This window comes from Lonchura striata, chromosome 9 (genome assembly GCF_050655825.1).
Source record: "Lonchura striata isolate lonStrDom1 chromosome 9, ASM5065582v1, whole genome shotgun sequence".
NCBI lineage: Eukaryota > Metazoa > Chordata > Aves > Passeriformes > Estrildidae > Lonchura > Lonchura striata.
The window spans coordinates 30654810-30675416 of record NC_140711.1 but is presented as its reverse complement, the minus strand read 5'-3'; the positions used below and the strand labels follow the sequence as shown (position 1 = coordinate 30675416).

Sequence of the window (20607 nt, the reverse complement as noted above, 5' to 3'; positions counted from 1 at the left end):
TGTGCTCCTGGGTGCTGTGGCTGTCTGTCTGTCCCTGCTGGGCCACTGCAGAGCTCCCAGCCCTGCCCCTGGGGTGGCAGAAGGACAAACCTGGGGTGCAGCAGGGACAGCAGAGCTCCCAGCCCTGGCTCTGGGATGGGCAAACCTGGGTTGCAGCAGGGACAGCAGAGCTCCCAGCCCTGCCCCTGGGGTGGCAGAAGGACAAACCTGGGTTGCAGCAGGGACAGCAGAGCTCCTGGGCTGTGCCCCAGCACTGCTCCCCTTGTACCTGGTGATGGTTTGTTTCCCTCACTCTGCTCTGACAGGGGTTTTTGGGTGTGTTGTGCTGAGCTGGAGGATCAGCTGGGTGGTGGGGTGGGCTCCCCAGCCCTGCAGCCCCTCCTGGCACTCGTGTCCTGCTGTGGGTAGTGAAGCAATAATTTGAGATGGGTACTGGACAGGAGCTTTCTGAAGCTCTGAGCCATTTCCATCCACCTGAGACTCCCATGACATGAGCAGCTGGATTCTGACCTGAGCAGCTTCCAGCAGCCTGCTGCTACCCAGGCATCCAGGCCCACCCCTCTTATCCCTGGGTTTTCAGTTCAAGCAGTTGTGTTTTGTTCAGCTGAGAGATCCCTGTAGTATCATGGGGTAAAATACTTGGTTTAAACTGCTCAGCAACATGGAGTATTCCATGGCTGTAGCTCTTCTCTGCCCTCGCCTGGATTTGTGAACTGGAATGATACTGAAAGTGTTTGTTCTGTATTTTTGGTGGCACGCATTTTCCTGTTCCTACGTTCCCTGCCTACACGTTATGGAAATGGGGTTTGGAAATTTCTGCTCCTAGGAAATGCCTGGCTGGTGTAAATGTGGATTTTTGGCTGTGTCACTGAGGGGTGTTCTGCAGCAGGGGGAGGAGGTGGCGTGTCCCAGCCGCGTCCTGGGGCTGCTGGGGGACACGGGGGGCAGGAATTGGGGCGGGGGGCTCTGCCTCCCCTCCTGCCCTGCTCCAGGAGGGCTTGGCAGCTGAATCGACAGCTCTGTCACCTCTTTCCAAAAGGGGGTGGTGATTTGCACCCACAGCTGTCACAGCCTCGCTGAGCTTCAGTGATGTCAGCAATTCTCCATTCCCCTGCTGCAGGATGGGTCCGTGCTGCTCAGACCTGCCAAGGGGAGGCTGTGGGGCTGTCCTGGCAGGTGAAGCTGACCCCAGAGGGAGCTCCCAGTGGAGTTTTGTGCACTTTGGTTTGGTGGGAAGTGTCACAGTGAGCTCACGGGCACTCTGTGCCCCTTCCCCATTCCCTGTGACTCTGATCAGATACCCCTGGACCCTCCTTCCTGCCCCAACGGGAGAGCCAGGGAAGCCCACCCTGCCCAAAGTCTCTACAGACCCCTGACATTTCCTGTTCATCCTCTTTTGCCCCGCTCTCCACATGGACATCACAGAATAAAGAGATCTGCACCAACATATCTGGGGTAAGAGCCTCTTTTGGGAATCTTTGCCATCTCCTGATATTCCTCCTCTCCCAGCCTCTGGGCCAGCCTGACATTCAGGGGGCTGAGAGGGGGGGAATGTCAGGGAAAGGCTGGGGGCAGCTGCTGTCATTCCTGGGTGTGTCTCACCCCAAAGGGTGCAGAGCCAGGAGCTGAATCTGAATCTGGTGGGAGGCAGAGCCCCCTCAGCTCTCACAGCAACAGGCTCGTCCTCCCGGCTGCCACGGCGGTGTTGCCTTGACAGCAAACAAGCAAAGCTGAAGGAATCGCTAAAAATAATGCAAATAACACAGAGAGCTCTGCAGCCCAGCCCCTGCTGCCCTCTGCCCAGGCTGCGCCCCTGCAGCTGCAGGGCTGGGGGCTGCAGGGAGCTGCTGCCCCTGGGACACCCCTGCAGCTCCCCTGGGCAGGAACCTTCTATCCACCCTTGGAAAAATCCCCCTTGGAGCTGCGCCCTGGCCTGGGCACCCTGTCTGCCAGCCTTGCTGCCCTGGGCTGCCTTGCTCTGCTCTGGAGCTGGGCAGCACCCTGCCCTGCTCAGCTCGGCAGGCTGCAAATGGAACGTTCCAGGTGTGAGCTGTGGCACTGTGAGCCAGAATGCCTCGTGGCAGTGGGGTCTGTGCCCCTGTGCCCATCCCAGCAGCTCGGGCTGTTCCTGTGCCACCCCTGTGCCCTGCACAGCCAGAGTGGCGAGAAACATCATCATCCTCTGCTCACATTTCTTAAAAACCAGCTCTGCCTAGCACCTGGTTTACAAACTAACACCTGCAGCTGCCCTGTACAGTTGTTCAGCCTGAGTATTCAGTGAAACATGTCAGCAAGTGGAGGAATTTGTATCGGGGCCACGCCCCATCAGTCTCAATTTTTAACGTTTTTCTGCTTGTGAAATGATAAAGTACTGTGAGCCTTAATTTTTATCCACAAATAAAAATATTATGTTTCAACCTTGGTGTGACTCTTTTTTTATTTTATTTTTTAAGGGCTCATGTGTAAAAATACGTTATGAACAGGAGTGTGTTTTGGGCTGAGCAAGCTGTTGTTATGGATGTAATTGATTTAAATGTCTGCTCGAGAGCCCCTTTAGAGCTCTGTAGAGGATGTTTCTCCTTTCCCCAAGTGGTTGGGAATACAGAGATCAATATAAAGCTGCTTGCAGGATTTCTTCCTTTTTCTCAATGTTATTTAGGGTGGAAAAAACCCGTTGTGGGGTAAATGAAGCTCGGAGGAGAGCTGGCTCTGAGCTGTGGGTTGATCACAGAGAAGGGTGGTGGCTGCTGTGGGGTTTCTGCCCAGGAATGATGTTTTGAGCAGCCTTTATCCCCTGGGAAATGCTCCCAGCGCTGCTTTTGCAGTAATTCTGTCACAATTTGGGCAAGGTGACCTGGAACAAGGCACCGACAGGGGCCCAGCTCTGTTTTGGGGCTGGAGCTGGCCCAGCTGTTGGGGTTCCGTGGTGTGGAGGGGGGATGCTGCTCAGGAATTGGGGAATTTTTGGGGTTCAGAGGAAAAGAGGAGGGTCCCTGGGTGACCACTGGAGTGCTGCCCACCCACCTGGGCACTCAGTGGCAGAGCCCAGGGCTGAGGGAGGAGCTCGGGGGGCTCAGCAGCAGCCCTGGGTGGGCAGAGCAGGGAGGCAGCAGCCCCCATCAGCGCCAGGCTGGGCTGGCTGACTCAGGCTGGCACTGGGATGATCTCGGTGCTCTGCAGAGCTGGGGTTTATTTTTAGTCCCTGTGTGGTGCTGATTGCCATGGCAATGCCACCACGGGCTGTGCTGGGGTGGGGACAGGGCTGTGGGGTGGAGGGACGGCTCCGTGTGCCCCGTCTGCTCCAGGCTGTGGGTGCAGCTCCCAGCCAGAGCCCCAAACACAATCCCCCAGGCACAGAGGCTGGCCAGGAGCAGGATCCATCCTCAATGAACTTTGTGAGTTCATCCTGGGATCCCTCACCCACCCAGCAGGGAATCCACTGCTCAGAGCTGCTCTGAATTCATCCTGGGATCCCTCACCTGCCCAGCAGGGAATCCACTGCTCTGAATTCATCCTGGGACCTCTCACCCACCCAGCAGGGAATCCACTGCTCAGAGCATGGCCAGAACTGCTCTGAATTCATCCTGGGACCTCTCACCCACCCAGCAGGGAATCCACTGCTCAGAGCATGGCCAGAACTGCTCTGAATTCATCCTGGGACCTCTCACCCACCCAGCAGGGAATCCACTGCTCTGAATTCATCCTGGGACCTCTCACCCACCCAGCAGGGAATCCACTGCTCAGAGCATGGCCAGAACTGCTCTGAATTCATCCTGGGACCTCTCACCCACCCAGCAGGGAATCCACTGCTCTGAATTCATCCTGGGACCTCTCACCCACCCAGCAGGGAATCCACTGCTCAGAGCATGGCCAGAACTGCTCTGAATTCATCCTGGGATCCCTCACCCGCCCAGCAGGGAATCCACTGCTCTGAATTCATCCTGGGACCTCTCACCCACCCAGCAGGGAATCCACTGCTCTGAATTCACTGCTCTGAATTCATCCTGGGATCCCTCACCCACCCAGCAGGGAATCCACTGCTGGGCACCTGCTCAGTTCCAACAGCTCAGCCTGCGGTGTGAAGTTCTTGCAGGAAAGCAGAGGTCTGGGTGTTCTGCACCTGCTGGTGCTGGCGGAGCTGCTCAGGGTCCGTCAGCCCCTGCCCAGCACAGCCCCCAGGGAGCTCTGGGTGCCTGGGCTCTCCTTGCCAGGAGAAAGTTTCCCCTTCCCATCACGGTGCTTGGTCACTGCTCGGTGCAGCTCAGAGCAAGCCCCGAGGAGCTGCTGCTGAGTGACCTCCCTGAGCCCAGCAAAGAGGGGAAATGAGTTAATTAACACAGCCAGGAACTCCCCTCTTCTCTCGGGTGTGCTGGGACTGCCCTTTGGCCCCACAATCGCATCTAGAAATTATTGGAGAAGATAAAAGGCTGGAGAGAGCCACTTGCATTCAGTTTTAATTTCAGGAGATTGGCTCACTGGGGCTGCTGTGCCCTGCTGCCCTTCAGGGAGGCAGCTGGAGCTCCCCTCGGGGGGTTTGGGTTAGCAGCTGTGAGGCAGGAGCTCTGGCCACGGACAGCAGCACAAAACTTCCCAATTGCCACAGCAGGAGATCCCCAAAGCGGTGACAATCAGCACTGACCCTGTGATTTACAGAAGGTTGGTCAATCTCTTCATTATATATATCACTATTGAGAAACTCATTGCTTTTATAGGCAGATATGATACAGCTGGACCTAATTGGTCCTTCAATTATAACACTACCACCACTGGCTAATTGAGAAAGGACTCTTTGGTAAGCAAATCTCCACAACTCATTGCACAAGCTGACAGTAACAGGCAGTGAGTTGAGATGAGAATTGTTTCTCATTCTTTTCTCTGATCCTTTCCCACAGGGCCTGGGGAAGTTTGTGCTGCAGCCACGGATGCTCTCAGAGGTCCTTCCCAAGCTGCAGACTGCAGGATTGCTGCTGTGGGAGCAGAGCCTCATCCCCACTGCAGAGCGGGCTGAGCCACCCAAACCCAATTAAACACCTTAATGAGCCTTTCCCTGGTGGGGTTTCAGTCCCCAGGAGCAGAGCAGGGCTGGGAAGAGCCCGAGCTCCGTGGCTCGTGGGGCAGGAGGTGGCAGTGGCTCTGCTCCTGTGGCACCAAACTCTTGGTTTGCTCAGGATCCCTGACAGCACATCCCAAAATCTGTCTGGACCCGGGCAGGGCTCAGGCGTTCTGCTCCAGCCTCCGAGCAGGACCTGGCAGTGCCCAGCTGCTGCTCTTTGTCTGCCCAGGTCTGGGTGTGCAGGGGAGCAGATCCTGGGGTCTGCAGGGCAAATGATCTCGAGATCATTTGGAGGGAACTGTGAGTGTGTTTTAGTGGAATGACTGCAGAATTGCAGGATCAGACTGTGTGTCCTGCATTCCCTCACTCTGGAATGAGGCAGTGCCAGGCTGGGAGAGCTGAGGGGGCTCACCTGGAGAGGAGAAGCTCCAGGGAGAGCTCAGAGCCCTGCCAGGGCCTGGAGGGGCTCCAGGAGAGCTGGAGAGGGACTGGGATGGAGGGACAGGAACAGGGAATGGCTCCCAGTGCCAGGGGGAAGGGATGGGTGGGACATTGGGAATTGGGAATTCCTGACTGGGACAGGACCCAGGGAATGGCTCCCAGTGCCAGGGGGCAGGGATGGGTGGGACATTGGGAATTGGGAATTCCTGTCTGGGATGCAATTCCAGAGCAACTGTGGCTGCCCCTGGATCCCTGGCAGTGCCCAAGGCCAGGTTGGACATTGGGCTTGGAGTACCTGGGACAGTGGGAGGTGGTCCTGCCATGGCAGGGTGGGATGGATGGGATTTAAGGTCCCTTCCAACCCAAACCATTCCTTCATTCTGTCAGAATAAATCGGCGGTGCAGAAAGTCAGGGTGTGCTTCCTGAGTGTGACATTGTGGGGTCACAGGCTGGTCACCCCAGAGGTGCCACTGGAAGGGCACAAACTGCTGGAAAACAGCTCAGGAGATTCCCAGACTGGGTTTAAAGGGCCCCCCTCCGTGTGCAGTGCATTTCCTCCTCCCTCCTGCTCCCCCAGCAGAAAACAGCTGCTGCAGGGGTTTAGAAGCTGCTCTTATTTACATCTGAAAATGGGAGGTTTGGCTAAAAGGGTGCCTGAGCCACAGGAAAATGGATTAATGGAGCCCTGCCCCTGCGGGCTGCAGCCTGCTGCAATGCTCTGCTTTGGAGCCAGCTGCAGGATCAGCACTGGGGGTTTAAAGCTCCTTTAGGGCTGCTCTGACCCTCTGCACCCCTCGGTGGCCGGGACTGGCACCCAGGACTGGCTCCGCTTCCCTGCAGATGCAGGGCACAGCCCCAGGCACAGGGGAGGGGAGCCCTGGCACACCCCTCGGGACGTGGTTCCCATTTCGTGTGCCCAACTCCCAGAACTGCAGCTGCAAAAAAAATCAGATTTTAGAAAGCGTTTTAAGAAGAGACAGAGAAATTTTCAATCCCTGGTGTAATTTATTAATAACTATAAGTTCTACAATATCATATAATTAATATAATAATCAGTTCTCATTCGTAATGAGCTAAACGTGACTCTGTACATTTATACAGTGCACAGGCAAGTTAGAAATGCATAGTTTTAGTGTATATTACTTTAACAGATGATTAAAGGAAGAGGAATTGAAAAGGAATATATAACGAATATAAAGAGGAATTGAAAAGGAATATATAAGGAATATAAAGGGAATGTAGGAGGAGTACAGAAGGCAGGAGGAGCCCAGGCGTCAGTTTGAAGTGCGGCTCCCCGGAGGGGACAGTGAGGGACAGTGAGGGACAGTGAGGGACAGTGAGGGACAGAGAGGGACAGTGAGGGACAATGAGGGACAGTGAGGGACAGTGAGGGACAGTGAGAGACAATGAGGGACAGTGAGGGACAATGAGGGACAATGAGGGACAGCAAGGGACAATGGGCGACAATGGGTGACAATGAGGGACACCGAGGGACAATGGGGGACACCGAGGGACAATGAAGGACAATGAGGGACACCGAGGGACAATGAGAGACAACAAGGGACAATGGGTGACAATGAGGGACAGTGAGGGACAATGAGGGACAATGGGTGACATGAGTGACAATGAGTGACACCAAGGGACAATGGGCGACACCGGGGGATAATGAGTGACAATGGGCGACACTGAGCCAAGCACAATGAGTGACAAATCACCACAGCTGCTGGCCTTTATTCACCTGGGAGCTTTTATTCACCTGGGAGCTGGCTGGGAGCCCTTGCTCACCTGTGGGGAGCCTTTACTCACTGTGAGGAGCCTTTACTCACTGTGAGGAGCCCTTGCTCACCTGTGAGGAGCCTTTACTCACTGGGAGGAGCCCTTGCTCACCTGTGAGGAGCCTTTACTCACTGGGAGGAGCCCTTGCTCACCTGTGAGGAGCCTTTACTCACTGGGAGGAGCCCTTGCTCACCTGTGAGGAGCCTTTACTCACTGTGAGGAGCCCTTACTCACTGTGGGGAGCCCTTACTCACTGTGAGGAGCCCTTGCTCACTCTGAGGAGCCTTTACTCACTGTGAGGAGCCCTTGCTCACCTGTGAGGAGCCTTTACTCACTGGGAGGAGCCTTTACTCACTGTGAGGAGCCCTTGCTCACTGTGAGGAGCCCTTGCTCACTGTGAGGAGCCCTTACCCACCCGGGAGCTGCCCGCCAGCCCCGGGAGCCTCTGGCAGCAGCGGGGTGCTGCTGCTGCTGCACAGGGTGATAAACAGGGCAGGCTGGGGAAGCACAATGTGCTTTTTGTGCAGCTCTTTGGGAACTTTATTTGGCTTTTGGTAACCAGCTTCCACGCAGAGGGACCTGGAGCATCTCGTGAGGCTCCAGCTCGTGTGGGTGCAGTAGAAGCCTGTGCTGCTTCACTGCTCTGGGTTGGTGTAAAGGCTTCTGGAGCTGCTGGAAACTCGAGATAAAAACTCCTTTTCCTTGCTGTGAAGTACTTTAAAGTTAAGGGTAAACACATTGAATCAGGTGCAGAACTGAAATGTTTTAACAGCTCAAAGTTTGAGTCGTTTTTCCAGAGTTTTGCAAACTTCCAGTGAATGTTTCAGTGCCTTGTGTGCTGAACAGGTTGGACAGCACCTGTTCTTGTTGGAGGTAAATTTTGTAGCACTTATTCCAAAAAGTGATGGAGCTGCTTTCTGCAAAGGCAGCCCAAGAGGGTTTTTCTGTCCTGTAACCCCTCTGGCAGCACGGGGAGCAGCCCTGTGTGCCTGCAGAGCCCTGCTGGGCTCCCAGAGGGGCTCCCAGCACCCCTCACCAGCACTGGGGCTGCCTCAGGGGTCCCCGGGCTGGGCGAGCCGGGCCAGGGGGTGCTGAGAGCCCAGCGGGTCCCACCGGGCCGGGAGGGGACCCGGAGGGAGGGACGGAGCGAGGTGGGGATCCAAACCCTCCTGGGGAGTGGTTCTGGGTCAGGCAAACCCCCGGCACTGCCCGGAGCCTCGGGAGGGGCGCTGGCAAAGGCTGGGGAGCCTCCAGCCCCGGGGACCCGCTCGGCTCGGGGGGAACCATCCCCAGGGGTGCCAGCCCGGTGGGAGTGGGGCACTGTGGCAGAGACCCCCGAGCTGCCTTCGCCCACCCCAGGAACCCCCAGCCCTGGGAGAGCCTGCGGGGCACGGGGGTGTCCCGGCTTTGGGGTGACCCTGCTGTGGGGTGGCCCCACTGTGGGGTGTCCCTGCTTTGGGGTGTCCCCACTCTGGGGTGACCCCGCTGTGGGGTGACCCCGCTGTGGGGTGGCCCTGCTGTGGGGTGACCCCGTTTTGGGGTGTCCCCGCTTTGGGATGACCCCTCTTTGGGGTGACCCCGTTTTGGTGTGTCCCGGCTTTGGGGTGTCCCGGCTTTGGGGTGTCCCGGCTTTGAGGTGACCCCGTTTTGGGGTGTCCCCGCTTTGGGGTGTCCCGGCTTTGAGGTGACCCCGTTTTGGGGTGTCCCCGCTTTGGGGTGTCCCGGCTTTGGGGTGACCCCGTTTTGGGGTGTCCCCGCTCTGAGGTGACCCCGGTTTGAGGCGGCCCCGCTTTGGTGTGTCCCCGCTTTGGGGTGTCCCAGCTTTGGTGTATCTCCTCTTTGGTGTGACCCCGTTTTGGGGTGTCCCCGCTGTGGGGTGTCCCCGCTTTGGGGTGACTCCAGCGCTTTTGGGGCAGCGCCTTTGCGGCCCCGCTGTCGCAGCGGGGTTTTGCTCCGGCGCTCTCGCTCACGGCCGTGCCCCGAGGTGGCCGCTGTGCCTGGAGCTGTAATCTCCGTGCCAGCTTTTCCATTTCCGACCCGAGAGGGGAATTAGTGCGGCTCCCGCGCCCTCCCTTTCATACATTGAACAAACGCCGTCTGCTCGGGAGCCGTCGGAACTTCGTTCTCATCCTACGGGGCACCAAATCCCCAAATTCCCGCAGATCCCCTGGAGAATGGAAGCTCCTGCTGGACGGGGCGAGCCGGGGAGCCGCAGCGGGAGGAGGAGGAGGAGGAGGGAGCGATGGGCACGGGATGCTCCGGGACCAACCGCGCCGCAATTTGCCCGGGCCAGCCCACGTGGGCGAGGCTCGCCCTCAAGGTGACACGTGTGACTTCAGCCCGATGTGCGGGGACTTTCCAGAAGGCTCCAGCCAAAGCCTCGCTGGTCCGAGGCCAGCAGGGGCGTGGGGCCGTGCCCGCTGCGATGCTGGCGGGGAGCGTCCGGTGCTGCGGATGGCTCCGTGAGAAGGTCGCAGCTCTTCTCTCCGCTTGAGCCCCGCAGCCACGTCTCTAATTACAGCTCCGAGGCCGGCGTGAGGCTGCGGAGCGAGAAGGAGCCGCGGCCGCCCCGGCTGCTCGGAGGCTGGGCGCTCCCGAGATGCTGGCGGCTCGCACGGGCACCGTGGGCCCCAAGGGCGCCGAGGAGTCGCTGAAGCTGAGGAAGCAGTCGGTGCTGTCCCTGGGCAGCCGGGACAGGGCCCTGCGGAGCTCGGCCGAGGGCAGCCGGGAGGGCCGGCCGCGGCCCGGGCCGCCCCAGCAGCGGGCGCGGCGCCTGGCGCTGCTGCGGGAGCTGGAGATGAGCTGGTACCTGCGGCTCTGCGAGCTGTCCCACGAGTACACCATCGCCTACACCACCGGCATGCCCCACAGGTACGTCCTGCCCGCCCGCTGCCCTCCGCCGGGCCGCGACTATCGCGACAGCGATAACGGCAATAGCAGCAGCAGCAGCGATAATGACCGTGGCGGTAGTGATGGCAATGGAAAGCTCTCTGGCTTTGCAAGTCCCATTTTTCCGGTTATTAATGCTTTACAGAGATGGCTATCCGGCAAACTTGTCTGTTGATTCCCAGAACTTCTCCAGCACAAGCTGCGCGTGGTTCTTGAGCCTTGTTTTAAGTTGCCCAAGGGACCGTGGCTTTGTTTGTGTTTCGAACAGAGTAGGAAAGCTGCTGCTGTCGAGCAGGGACCGTGTGGGTGGCAGGAGGGTCCCCGTCCCCTCTCCCTGCCCGAGGGCTCCGCCTGGGAAGGAGCCCCCGGCAGGGAGAACCTGCGCTCGCTGCCTCTCTCATCCCATCGGTCTTAAATGTCTCAGCCTCCAGAATCTGATCTGCTCCTTTAAAAAAATATAAGGGGATCTTGGTATTAGTGGAAATTAGACGTGCGAGTCTCTAATCTCCTGTGCGGGGTCAGACCCTCAGTGAAATCGGAACCTCAGCAGGAACTGCCCGGCTGCTGCTGCCCCGGCCCGAGGAGCCGCAGCCGGGGCAGCCCGGGGACCGCCGGGGAGGGGAGGGAGGCTTCCTTCCCTTCTCCGGGGGGCTTCTCCTTCCCCGGGGGGCTTCTCCTTCCCCGGGGGGCTTCCCCTTCCCTGGGGGGCTTCTCCTTCCCTTCCCCCGGGGGGCTTCTCCTTCCCTTCCCCGGGGGGCTTCTCCTTCCCTGGGGGCTTCTCCTTCCCTTTCCCTGGGGGGCTTCTCCTTCTCCTTCCCTGGGGGGCTTCTCCTTCCCTTTCCCTGGGGGGCTTCTCCTTCCCCTTCCCTGGGGGGCTTCTCCTTCCCCTTCCCTGGGGGGCTTCTCCTTCCCCGGGGGGCTTCTCCTTCTTCTTCCCTGGGGGGCTTCTCCTTCCCTGGGGGGCTTCCCCTTCCCCGGGGGGCTTCTCCTTCCCTTTCCCTGGGGGGCTTCTCCTTTCCCTTGGGGGCTTCTCCTTCCCCTTCCCTTTCCCTGGGGGGCTTCTCCTTCCCTTCTCTGGGGGTGCTTTCCCTTCCCTTTCCCTTCTCTGTGGCTTCTCCTACTCCTTTCTCTTTCCCTTTCCCTGGGGGCTTCTCCTTCTCCTTCCCTTCTCTGGGAGAGCTTCTCCTTCCCTTTCCCTGCAGGTTTCTCCTCCCCTCACAGCAGCCGGGATTCCAGCTGAGAATCAGCCGAGACCCTCCCCAGTCCCAGGCAGGATGGGGGTGCCTGCAGTGCCCAGCACAAACCGAGCTCCTGCAGATGTGCTGGGGTGAGAAATGAACGGGAATGTCACGACAATTAAAATTAGGAACGGGATAAGTGGAAGGAAAAGGAAGCAAAACTGAGAGAAGGAGCAAGTGGGAGTTGATGCAGGAATGTTCAGGAGCACCTGGAAGGGGGCAGATTCTGGGTCTGGTGCCCACCAGCCCCTCTGACCTGTGGTTGGCACCCAGGGGCTCCAACAGCACCACAAAATCAAAGGGCTGGGGAATAACTTCTGGGAGGGAGGGCCAAGGTTTCTCAAGGTACTGATCCATGCAAGCAGCACCCTTGTGTTCAGAAAGCTGCGAGGAGCTCGCAGAGATGTTTCTCAGTGCTGGTTCACCCTGCATTATGGATGAGCTGGGGCTGGCAGGAGGTAAAAGCAAAGGCAGCTGCAGCAGAGATCACAGGTCCAGCCCTGGAGTTACACTGCGGGGAGGAAACACGGGGCCCTGGCAGGGACAGCCTCGGGGGACAGGGAGGGACAGCCCTGGGACACAGCAGGACAGCCCTGGGACACTCTCCTGAGTGTCCTCGGGCTGCAAAGAGCTGGGCTGAGATCCCCCTGCACCCCCACGGGATCAGCCCTGTGAGAACAGGACCCCCATCCTCGGGCAGGACCCTCCCGAGGACACCCAGGGCCACCCAGGCCCTGATGTGACAGTCACACCAGAAGAATAACGGGGTAATCCCACTGTTCCTGCCAAACTCCCCTCTGTGACATTGAATTAGGAGCTTTTCAAAGAGATTCTGGGGCTGGGATCAGTCTTTCTTTATCTGCTTTGAAAGATTTAAGGATTAGCTGAGTTCATGATACATCCATCACTTGATTATTTAACTTATTTTCCTAATGTATTTGGGGCTGAAACGGGGTGAGCTTTTAAAATAGAAGAGTCTGGGACATCTGCCTCAGTGGCATGAACCAGACCTTGGCAGGACTGTCTGCTGTGAGCAGGGAAGGTCCCCGTGGCCCTGCTGGGTGTTGCAGGGATGAAGAGCATAAAAACCACCCCTGGATTGTTCAAGGGCAGGTTGGACAGGGCTTGGAGCAGCCTGGGGCTGTGGAGGCTGTCCCTGCCATGGCAGGGGAGTTTGGAATGAGATGCTCTTTAAGGTCCTTTCCAAGCCAAACCAGAGCTCTTTGTTTGCTGCTCAGCAGTGCTGGGAGCACTGTTAACATCATCATTTCACCCCGGGGGGCTGCAGGTCTGCAGAGGCTCCCAGAGCAGGTGACCCCAGCTCTGAGAGCTCTCGGTGCTCTGACAGAACGAGAGGCTCCAGCAGCTGCAGAGGAGGTGCCTGCAGAGCTCCTCTGGGCAGCCCAGGGCCTGAAATACACCCTGGGAGAATATTTGGTGTGTGTTTCTTGGCCTTGGGTCGGATCCCAAGCAAATATTTCTCATTCTCTAAATATAAGACCTGGGAAATGGGGTCAGTGCTCCGTTCCCACCAGCACTCCCTCAGCCCTGAGGGATGGACTGAGAGCCCAAAGCCCTGGCTGGGCTCAGGCTGGGAAATCTGTGGTTTTTGGGCTGCAAAGGGTGTCCAGGGGGAAGGGTGTCATCCCTCCAGGAGCTGGAACAGCCTGGGCACAGCGGGTGCTGGCTGGGGATGGTGGGTGAAGAGACACGGGTGTGCTCCAGCAATTGTCATTGTGCTTTGTTCCAAAGAGGTTCCCTCTAAAAGGATGATGTCCTGCATGGAGAGTTTATTAGTTCTCTCTGCTTCTAAGAAAAGCAAATTTTCTTTGCAACATTTGCTTTCCCAGGAAGTTGGTCTTTGTCCATGGCTAGTCTGAGCTTAAAACTGAAATAAAACACTGGGGCTGGTATTTTTATGGATCCAGCTCAGCTGTGTCCCAGATTTTGCTGCTGGATGGGGAAATTTGGTGACCATGTCCAGGGACGAGTGGGGCTGTGGAAGAGCAGTTTGGGAGCCTGCCAGAAATGGCAAAGGGCACTGGGCCAGGTGGGCACCCCTGGGCACGCTGGGGTTAGAGGCAGGGAGCTGAGCCCTCAGGGCTGGGCATGAAATGGGGCAGTGTCCCAAGGCCACGTGTGGCAAGCACATTTCTCTCCCTCTCAGGATTCTTCATAGAGGTGCACAGAGAGAAATGGAAGAGAAAACAATTTCTATTTCTGCTCCTTGTTTTCCCATGTGGAATGTGTGTGGAGAATTGTTTACCTGGGGTGATTCTTGGTTGGATTCTGGTGGGGATTGTTTGAGCCTGGTGGTCAATCCAACCCACCTGGGGCTGGACTCTCAGAGAGGGTCACGAGTTGTGTTAGAGTCAGAGAAAGTAGTATGTAGTTTTAGAATCCTCCTTTTATATAGTATATTAATGCATTTTAGCATAGTTAAATAGCATAATAAAGAAATCATTCAGCCTTCTGAATTGAGTCAGACACCAGCATTTCTTCCCGTTGGGTTCACCTGCATTTCCAATAGCCCTGCCTGGGCATCCCTGGGCTGTGGAGCTGTGGCAGGAGAGATCCCAGGGCTGGCAGGGGCACTGCTGTCCCAGGAAATCCTCTCTCTACCTGGGGTTCTGGCCTGGAAACTCCACACCCTTTCATGAGAAATTCCTTTGCTCCTTCTGCTGATCCTGACCCCACAGCTGTGGGACACAGCACAGTTGTGTTTGAAAGGGTTGGTGTCCTTTTCAGGACAGGAAAATCCCCATTTATCTGGTTTCTCCCCGATTCTGCACTTTGCACGGTGTCGGTCCAGGCAGGCACGATGCAAAGCTTGCTCCTCACTGAGAGCAGAGCTGCAGGAAGGGCTGGCACCCCTGTGAAGTGCCCTGTGCCCTCTGGCTGTGTTCTGCTGCACCAAAACCTGCAAAGAGCCTGGGGTGAAAATTTCTGTAGGGCTGGGTGGGCATGGACAGGCAGTTTTAAATCCACAGAAAAATGGAATTAATGAGAGACCGTGGGGCTGGTGTGGGGCAGCTGGGGCTGGCTGCAGGAGCCCTGCACACCTTCAGGCCCCTCTGTCTTGGCTCAGTGAGTGGAGTGTCCCTTATTCAGCAGAGCCATCAGCCACAGGGAAATGAAGCTTGTGCTTAATTCCTGTGGAGCTGATGGATTCGAGCCCCTGCTGCGTTTTAAGTGTGCACATTTTTCACAGCTGACAGAAGCAGCTGTAACTTTCTGCACTTCCCACATCTCCAGGGATGCACTTCCCACACCTCCAGGGATTTATCCTGTGGGACAGGGGCTGGCCATGGGCTCTGCTGAGGGCAGGGATGCACTTCCCACACCTCCAGGGATTTAATCTGTGGGACAGGGGCTGGCCATGGGCTCTGCTGAGGGCAGGGATGCACTTCCCACACCTCCAGGGATTTATCCTGTGGGACAGGGGCTGGCCATGGGCTCTGCTGAGAGCAGGGATGCTCCAGCAGCTCCCACCTGCTGCTTCCACAGGGTGTTTTCCAGAAGTACAGGGATCTTCTATCTGATTGTGAGCTTGGACATTTTCTTTTCTTCTTCTTCTGCCTCCTGGATGTTCCTCCAGCTCTCCATGGGTCCAGTCTGAAGCCAGCACGGTAGCAGCTCCTTTTTAGATTGATTCATGTGGGAAGTAATGCATTGTGAAGAAACCCTTACTAAACACTCGTAAGCTGCTTCATTTACAGGCTGATCATCTCTTTTCCTTCATTGCTTCAGCCAGTGCAGCACGGCTCCCCTGTCACAGAAGACCCCAAAGTGCAGCAGTGCCTCAGCTTGGCTCGTTCCTGGTGACAACAGGATTTCTCTCAGATGAAACACCATTGACAAAGCTCATTTGGTGTTTTATTATCCAGCAAGGTGTTTGTTCCCTGCACAGCTCCTTCCCATGTGCTCTGCTGGGCTGGAAAACCTCCCAAGGTCCTGCTCCCTCCCGATGCCAGCGGGGTCTGTGAGCTCGGGCAGCTGCACTCAGGCCTGGGGGGATCCCACAGGAGAAGCTGAGGCTGCAAGAGCACCAGGCAGCTCCAGCAGAGCCTGCTGCTGGCAAAGGCTGGGGTGCAAAGGGTTTCTGGAGCTCACGGAGCCCTGGGACACTGCTGGGTTAACCCTGCTGCAGCTGGGCTGGGCTTTGCATCCCTGCTTTGTGTTTTGTGTCCGCTGGGGTCCTGTGCCAGGAGGGGGAATTCTTCCCACGGCACACAAATCCCTGGCAAAGCCACTTGCCCTGGCGTGGCCTCCTCGGGGGGTCCTGCAGGGAAGCCCTGAGCCCCTCCCAAGGCAGCACTGTCCTCTTTGTGCTGCTTTTGCTGGTTAAGCAATCAATTAAAATTTAGGATTGTGAGCCTTCGATGGTGACACTGGCCAGCAGGCAGCCCTTTGAGGGGTGTTCCCTTTCTCCTTCCCCGTTTTCCCTCTTCCTTTTTTCTCTCCCTTTCCTGCTTGCAGCGGGCACTGCTAGGGGCTGGCACCAAGCCCGTGGCCAGTGCTGGCCACCCCGTTGCAGATGGATTCAGCACCTGGCTCTGGCAAGCAGAGGGGTCCGAGGGATGGGATTGCTCCTGCACTGGGGATTAAACAGCTTTTGGCTTAGGGCAGAGATGATGGGCAGGGATTACAGACGTGTTTAAATCAGGAACAGCCTGTAGGCAGTCACTCACCGTCTCCCATGGCACAGGAGCCGGGGCAGGGGGGAGAAAAGGACATTTTGTACAAGGGGTTTGAGCACAGGAAACCTTTGGCAGCCTCTGAGATGGAGCTGGGGAACTGCCTGACACGGGATGTGCTGGGAGCTCCGGCAGCTTGGAGATGTCACCAGGTATCAGCCAAGGCCACCCGAGGGGCTGAGCACCAAGGGGGGATTTAACCCTGAGGAGGGGAATTTGGGCATGATCCCTTTGCCCTAGCTTCTCTTCCGGGCTTCCTCAGTGAGGCCCATTTTGTGCATTGAAGCTTTAAAATATCTAATCTTTCGATGGCAAAATACAGGAGGGCTCTTGATGGGGTCCTGTAATCCTGCACTGTAATCCTGTCCTCATCTGCTCCGAGTGCTGCTGCATTATATTTATTGGGATCTGTCCTCCAGCCTGCACGTCTCCCCTGCTTCCTGTGCAGATGGATCCACGGGGCTGCATCCAGCTGGGTCCTTTTTCAAACAGTCCCTGTCAGGCTCCTGAGGGGTTTTGGGGCTGTTCAAAGCACGCAGCAGCTGCCTGGGGCAGGGGTGAGGGGACACTTCCCCACACCTGGCCCTTCCCTGTGGCCTCCGTTCCTTGGGGTTTGTCACTTTTTAGGGTCCTCTCCCTGCCCGTGGAGGAGCTTCAAGGTCCCTTCCAACCCAAACCATTCCCTGGTGATTCCCTGGAGCCCTCCCAGCGCCGTGCTCAGCTCAGTGTGGGAAGTGCCCACCCGTGGGTGCTGGGCTCTGTGGGGAGCAAAAAGCAGATTTGGGTTTATTGGGGTACCCAAAGCAGATTTGGGTTTATTGGGGAGCAAAAAGCAGATTTGGGTTTATTGGAGAACCCAAAGCAGATTTTGCCTTTGTGGGGAACCCAAAGCAGATTTGGGTTTATTGGGGAACCCAAACCAGATTTGGGTTTATTGGGGAACCCAAAGCAGATTTTGCCCTCCCCGTTCCCAGCTCCCAGCTGACCCTGGGCTGCTCCAGCTGCTGCCCAGCAGGAATTTGCACTTCTGCTTTTCCCTGATTTCTGCTGCTTTTCCCTGACTTTTTTGCTTTTCCCTGACTTTTGCTGCTTTTCCCTGACTTTTGCTGCTTTTCCCTGATTTCTGCTGCTTTCCCTAATTTCTGCTGCTTTTCCCTGACTTCTGCTGCTTTCCCTGACTTCTCCTGCTTTCCCTGATTTCTGCTGCTTTTCCCTGACCTTTGATGATTTTTCCTGACTTCTGCTGCTTTTCCCTGATTTTTTTGCTTTTCCCTGACTTCTGCTGCTTTCCCCCCTCGTGCCCCGTGGAGCCAGGCTGGGCTGGCAGGTGCTGGGCAGGAGCTCCCGCTGAGCCTCCTCCTGCTCCTGCCCCCGCAGTTTGGGATATTTTGGGGTATTTATAGGCGGGTTTGAAGGCTGCAGGCTGGGATGAGGCACAGCCCACGTGGGCCGGGTTAAAAGAGGTTTTGTCCGAGTCTTTGGGCTGACTTTGGGATGTGCTGAGGAAGGGAATCTGCGCCGACACAAAGTGCTGAGCCAATCTGGGAGCAGAACCTCCTCCCGGGGCTGGCAGCTTCATTTCAAGGCTGGCAGCTTCATTCCATCCTCCTTTAGATGACAAATCCAGGCCCTGGCAAGGCTCAGTGCCCGGGGAGGGGGCAGGTCCCGTGCCACCAGCCTGTGCCTGGCACGGCGGGTGGGCACGGCTCAGGTGGAGCCCCGTGGGCTGCTCTGTGCCCCAGCCTTGAACCAAAACTTGGTTTTTGTGCAGCCTGAGCCCACCAGAGCACTGGGCTGAGATGTGTTTGTGCTGCTCCGTGGTTTTCCTCACGCTGGGTGGAGCACTGCTCTGTTTGTGCCTCTCCCCTGGGCGAGAGGCAGCTTTGCCATGGCTGAAGCTCCTGTGCCTGCCAAGCCTTCTCCTCCTTGCTTTTGGTGGATTCTCGGAGCTGCTGGCTTCACCCCGGAGCCAGAAAGGCTCCAGAAGCCAGCACAGCCTTTCCATCAGTCCCAGGGCATGGCTGCTGCTTTTTCCAGAGGCCTTTGTGGATCCCAGGGGACCTGGAGAGTCCAGGGGACCCTTCGAGCACCCAGGGGGACCTGGAGAGCCCAGGGGACCCTTGGAGAGCCACGGGGGACCTGGAGAGCCCAGGGGAACCTTGGAGAGCCATGGGGGACCTTGGAGAGCCCACAGGGACCCTTGGAGAGCCCGGGGGAACCTTGGAGAGCCACGGGGGACCTGGAGAGCCCAGGGGACCCTTGGAGAGCCCAGAGGACCCTTGGAGAGCCACAGGGACCCTTGGAGAGCCACAGGGACCCTTGGAGAGCCCAGAGGACCCTTGGAGAGCCCAGGGGACCCTTGGAGAGCCACAGGGACCCTTGGAGAGCCACAGGGACCCTTGGAGAGCCCAGGGGACCCTTGGAGAGCCACAGGGACCCTTGGAGAGCCCAGGGGGACCTTGGAGAGCCCAGGGGAACCTTGGAGAGCCCAGGGGGACCTGGAGAGTCCAGGGGACCCTTGGAGAGCCACGGGGACCCTTGGAGAGCCACGGGGACAGGCTGGGGCTGCTGAGCTGCTGCCGTGCTCTGGCTGCTGCAGCGTTTTTCACTGCAGAAAAAGACACAATCTGTAGATTGCAGGAGCAATTATTCATTTCCCCTGAGGGCCTAATGAGCGGTTATGCATTTGGCAGTAAGTAACGATCCTCTTGCAAATCTTTTTGTTAATTAAATGGGCGCCGATCCAGTGCGAAAGTGGTTGCTGGAGGTTTGGGATGTGCCCAGAGATCGGGGGCTACTTGCCCGGCCAGCACTGGCCTGGGAAATGCAGAAATCTTGGCTTGGCAGTGGCTGGAGGTCACCTGAAGCCTCGAGAGTGCCTTGCACTTGATTTTCTACAGTGACACTGCCCCTGGATCCCTGGCAGTGCCCAGGGCCAGGCTGGGCAGGGCTGGGAGCAGCTGGGACAGGGCAAAGTGTCCCTGCCAGGCAGGGTGCCACTGGGTGCCTTTAAGGTCCCTTCCAATCCAAACCATTCCATGCCCATGTGCTGCTCGCAGGTACACCGTGCTCTTGCCTTGTGGGCAAAAAAAAGTTTTAAAAAAAAATAAAATTAAAAGCCTCTGCAGAGAATTCTGAAAGTGAGCAGAGCAAAGGAAAATTGGGGAGCTGAAGAGTCACCACGGGCCCTGGCTCCTGCCTGGCACAGAGTGCTGTGCCTGCCCCTGCCCAGGTGCACAGCAGGTTCCAGAGCTTCCAAAATGCTGATTTCGAACCAGAAATGCTGATTTCGAACCAGAAATGCTGATTTCTAACCAGAAATGCTGATTTTGAACCAGAAATGCTGATTTTGAACCAGAAATGCTGATTTCTAACCAGCAGCGTGGGCTGGTAAGGGAGGCAGAGAAGTGCTGACACAGCAGTTTTGCCAATCCCTCCCCCCCAGGAGGAGCCTGGCAGTGGGGAAAGGATCCATTAAAATTTAATGGGGCTGGAGATGGTTCCCTGGTAAACTGCGGGGTTTCAGCAACCCATTGTCCTGGGGGTGTGCTAATTGTCCTCAGGGATGGATTCCAGGGTGCTGGAGGAGCAGGGATGAGCTCCGTGCCCCCTCTGCTGCGAGCAGCTGGTGGGATTCACCCCGTGCCTCTCACGTTCATAACTGGAAACGCTGCTGCAGCTGAGAGAGAGACTCTCAGGAAAAGACTTAAAATTCTCTGCAAAACGCTGTTTGGGAAGGTGGTGTTTTTAATAGTGCTTCTTATGCAGGGGTGACTTACGTAAGACAATGAGTGATGGAGATGCTTGGCTTCTCTGAGTTGCTCAGAGGGGCCGAGTCCTCCTTGGGCTGTAGGAGGAGGTGAAAACGGAGGGTTTCCAGCACAGGGGGAAGTGTTGTGAAGGGGAATTCGTTGGAGCAGAGGTTCCCAAGCAGCACAGTGTGCTGTGGCTGGTCTTTGTGCTGCCCCTGTGCCAGTTAATCCTGCAGGATCAGGGATTCCTGCTCTGTCGTTGCTCCCCTTGGAGCTGTGTTTGTCACCCAGATCCAAACCCCACTCCTCAGCAGCCTTCTCCACACAATTAATTTACAGCTCTAAGCTGTTACAAGCAATGCTCGGGTGAGGTTTGACGTGTGTGGATAACACAGCAATGTCCATAATTGCCTAAAATCCACTATTCAACGAGCAGAGCCAAGCTGGAAGGACACAGCTTGGGCTGAACTCTGTTTGGAATACAGAATTTATCCATCAGGGGCTGCGAAGCACGTGGGGAAAATCTGCATTTTGTGCAAGCACGGTGTAGGACACGAGCGTGGCAGAAGGGAAAGTCATTTCTTGGCCACGGGCTGGCACAGCAGCTCTGAGTGCCCAGGGGTGCTGCTGCTGCTCCTGGGGATGCTCCTCTGCTCTGCGCCTGGCACGGATGCCCGGGTACCACGTCAGGGGCTCCCAGGGGGAATAAAACACAAAACCTCCTTGTACAGTGCTGGGGAGCCTCGTGCAGCTCTGAGTG

At 57.1% G+C, this 20607-nt stretch overlaps 1 protein-coding gene across 1 annotated transcript in view; it reads left to right on the top strand.

The window, feature by feature from the left end:
- The first annotated feature begins 9855 nt into the window (after window positions 1–9855).
- Window positions 9856–20607, top strand: part of KCNAB1 (potassium voltage-gated channel subfamily A regulatory beta subunit 1) — a 54036-nt gene continuing 43284 nt past the window's right edge. Inside the window, exon 1 of the mRNA XM_085588071.1 lies at window positions 9856–10142. Within this exon, the coding sequence (XP_085444197.1) occupies window positions 9871–10142 (272 nt within the window). The 5' untranslated portion in view covers window positions 9856–9870. The remainder of the gene's footprint in view (window positions 10143–20607) is intronic.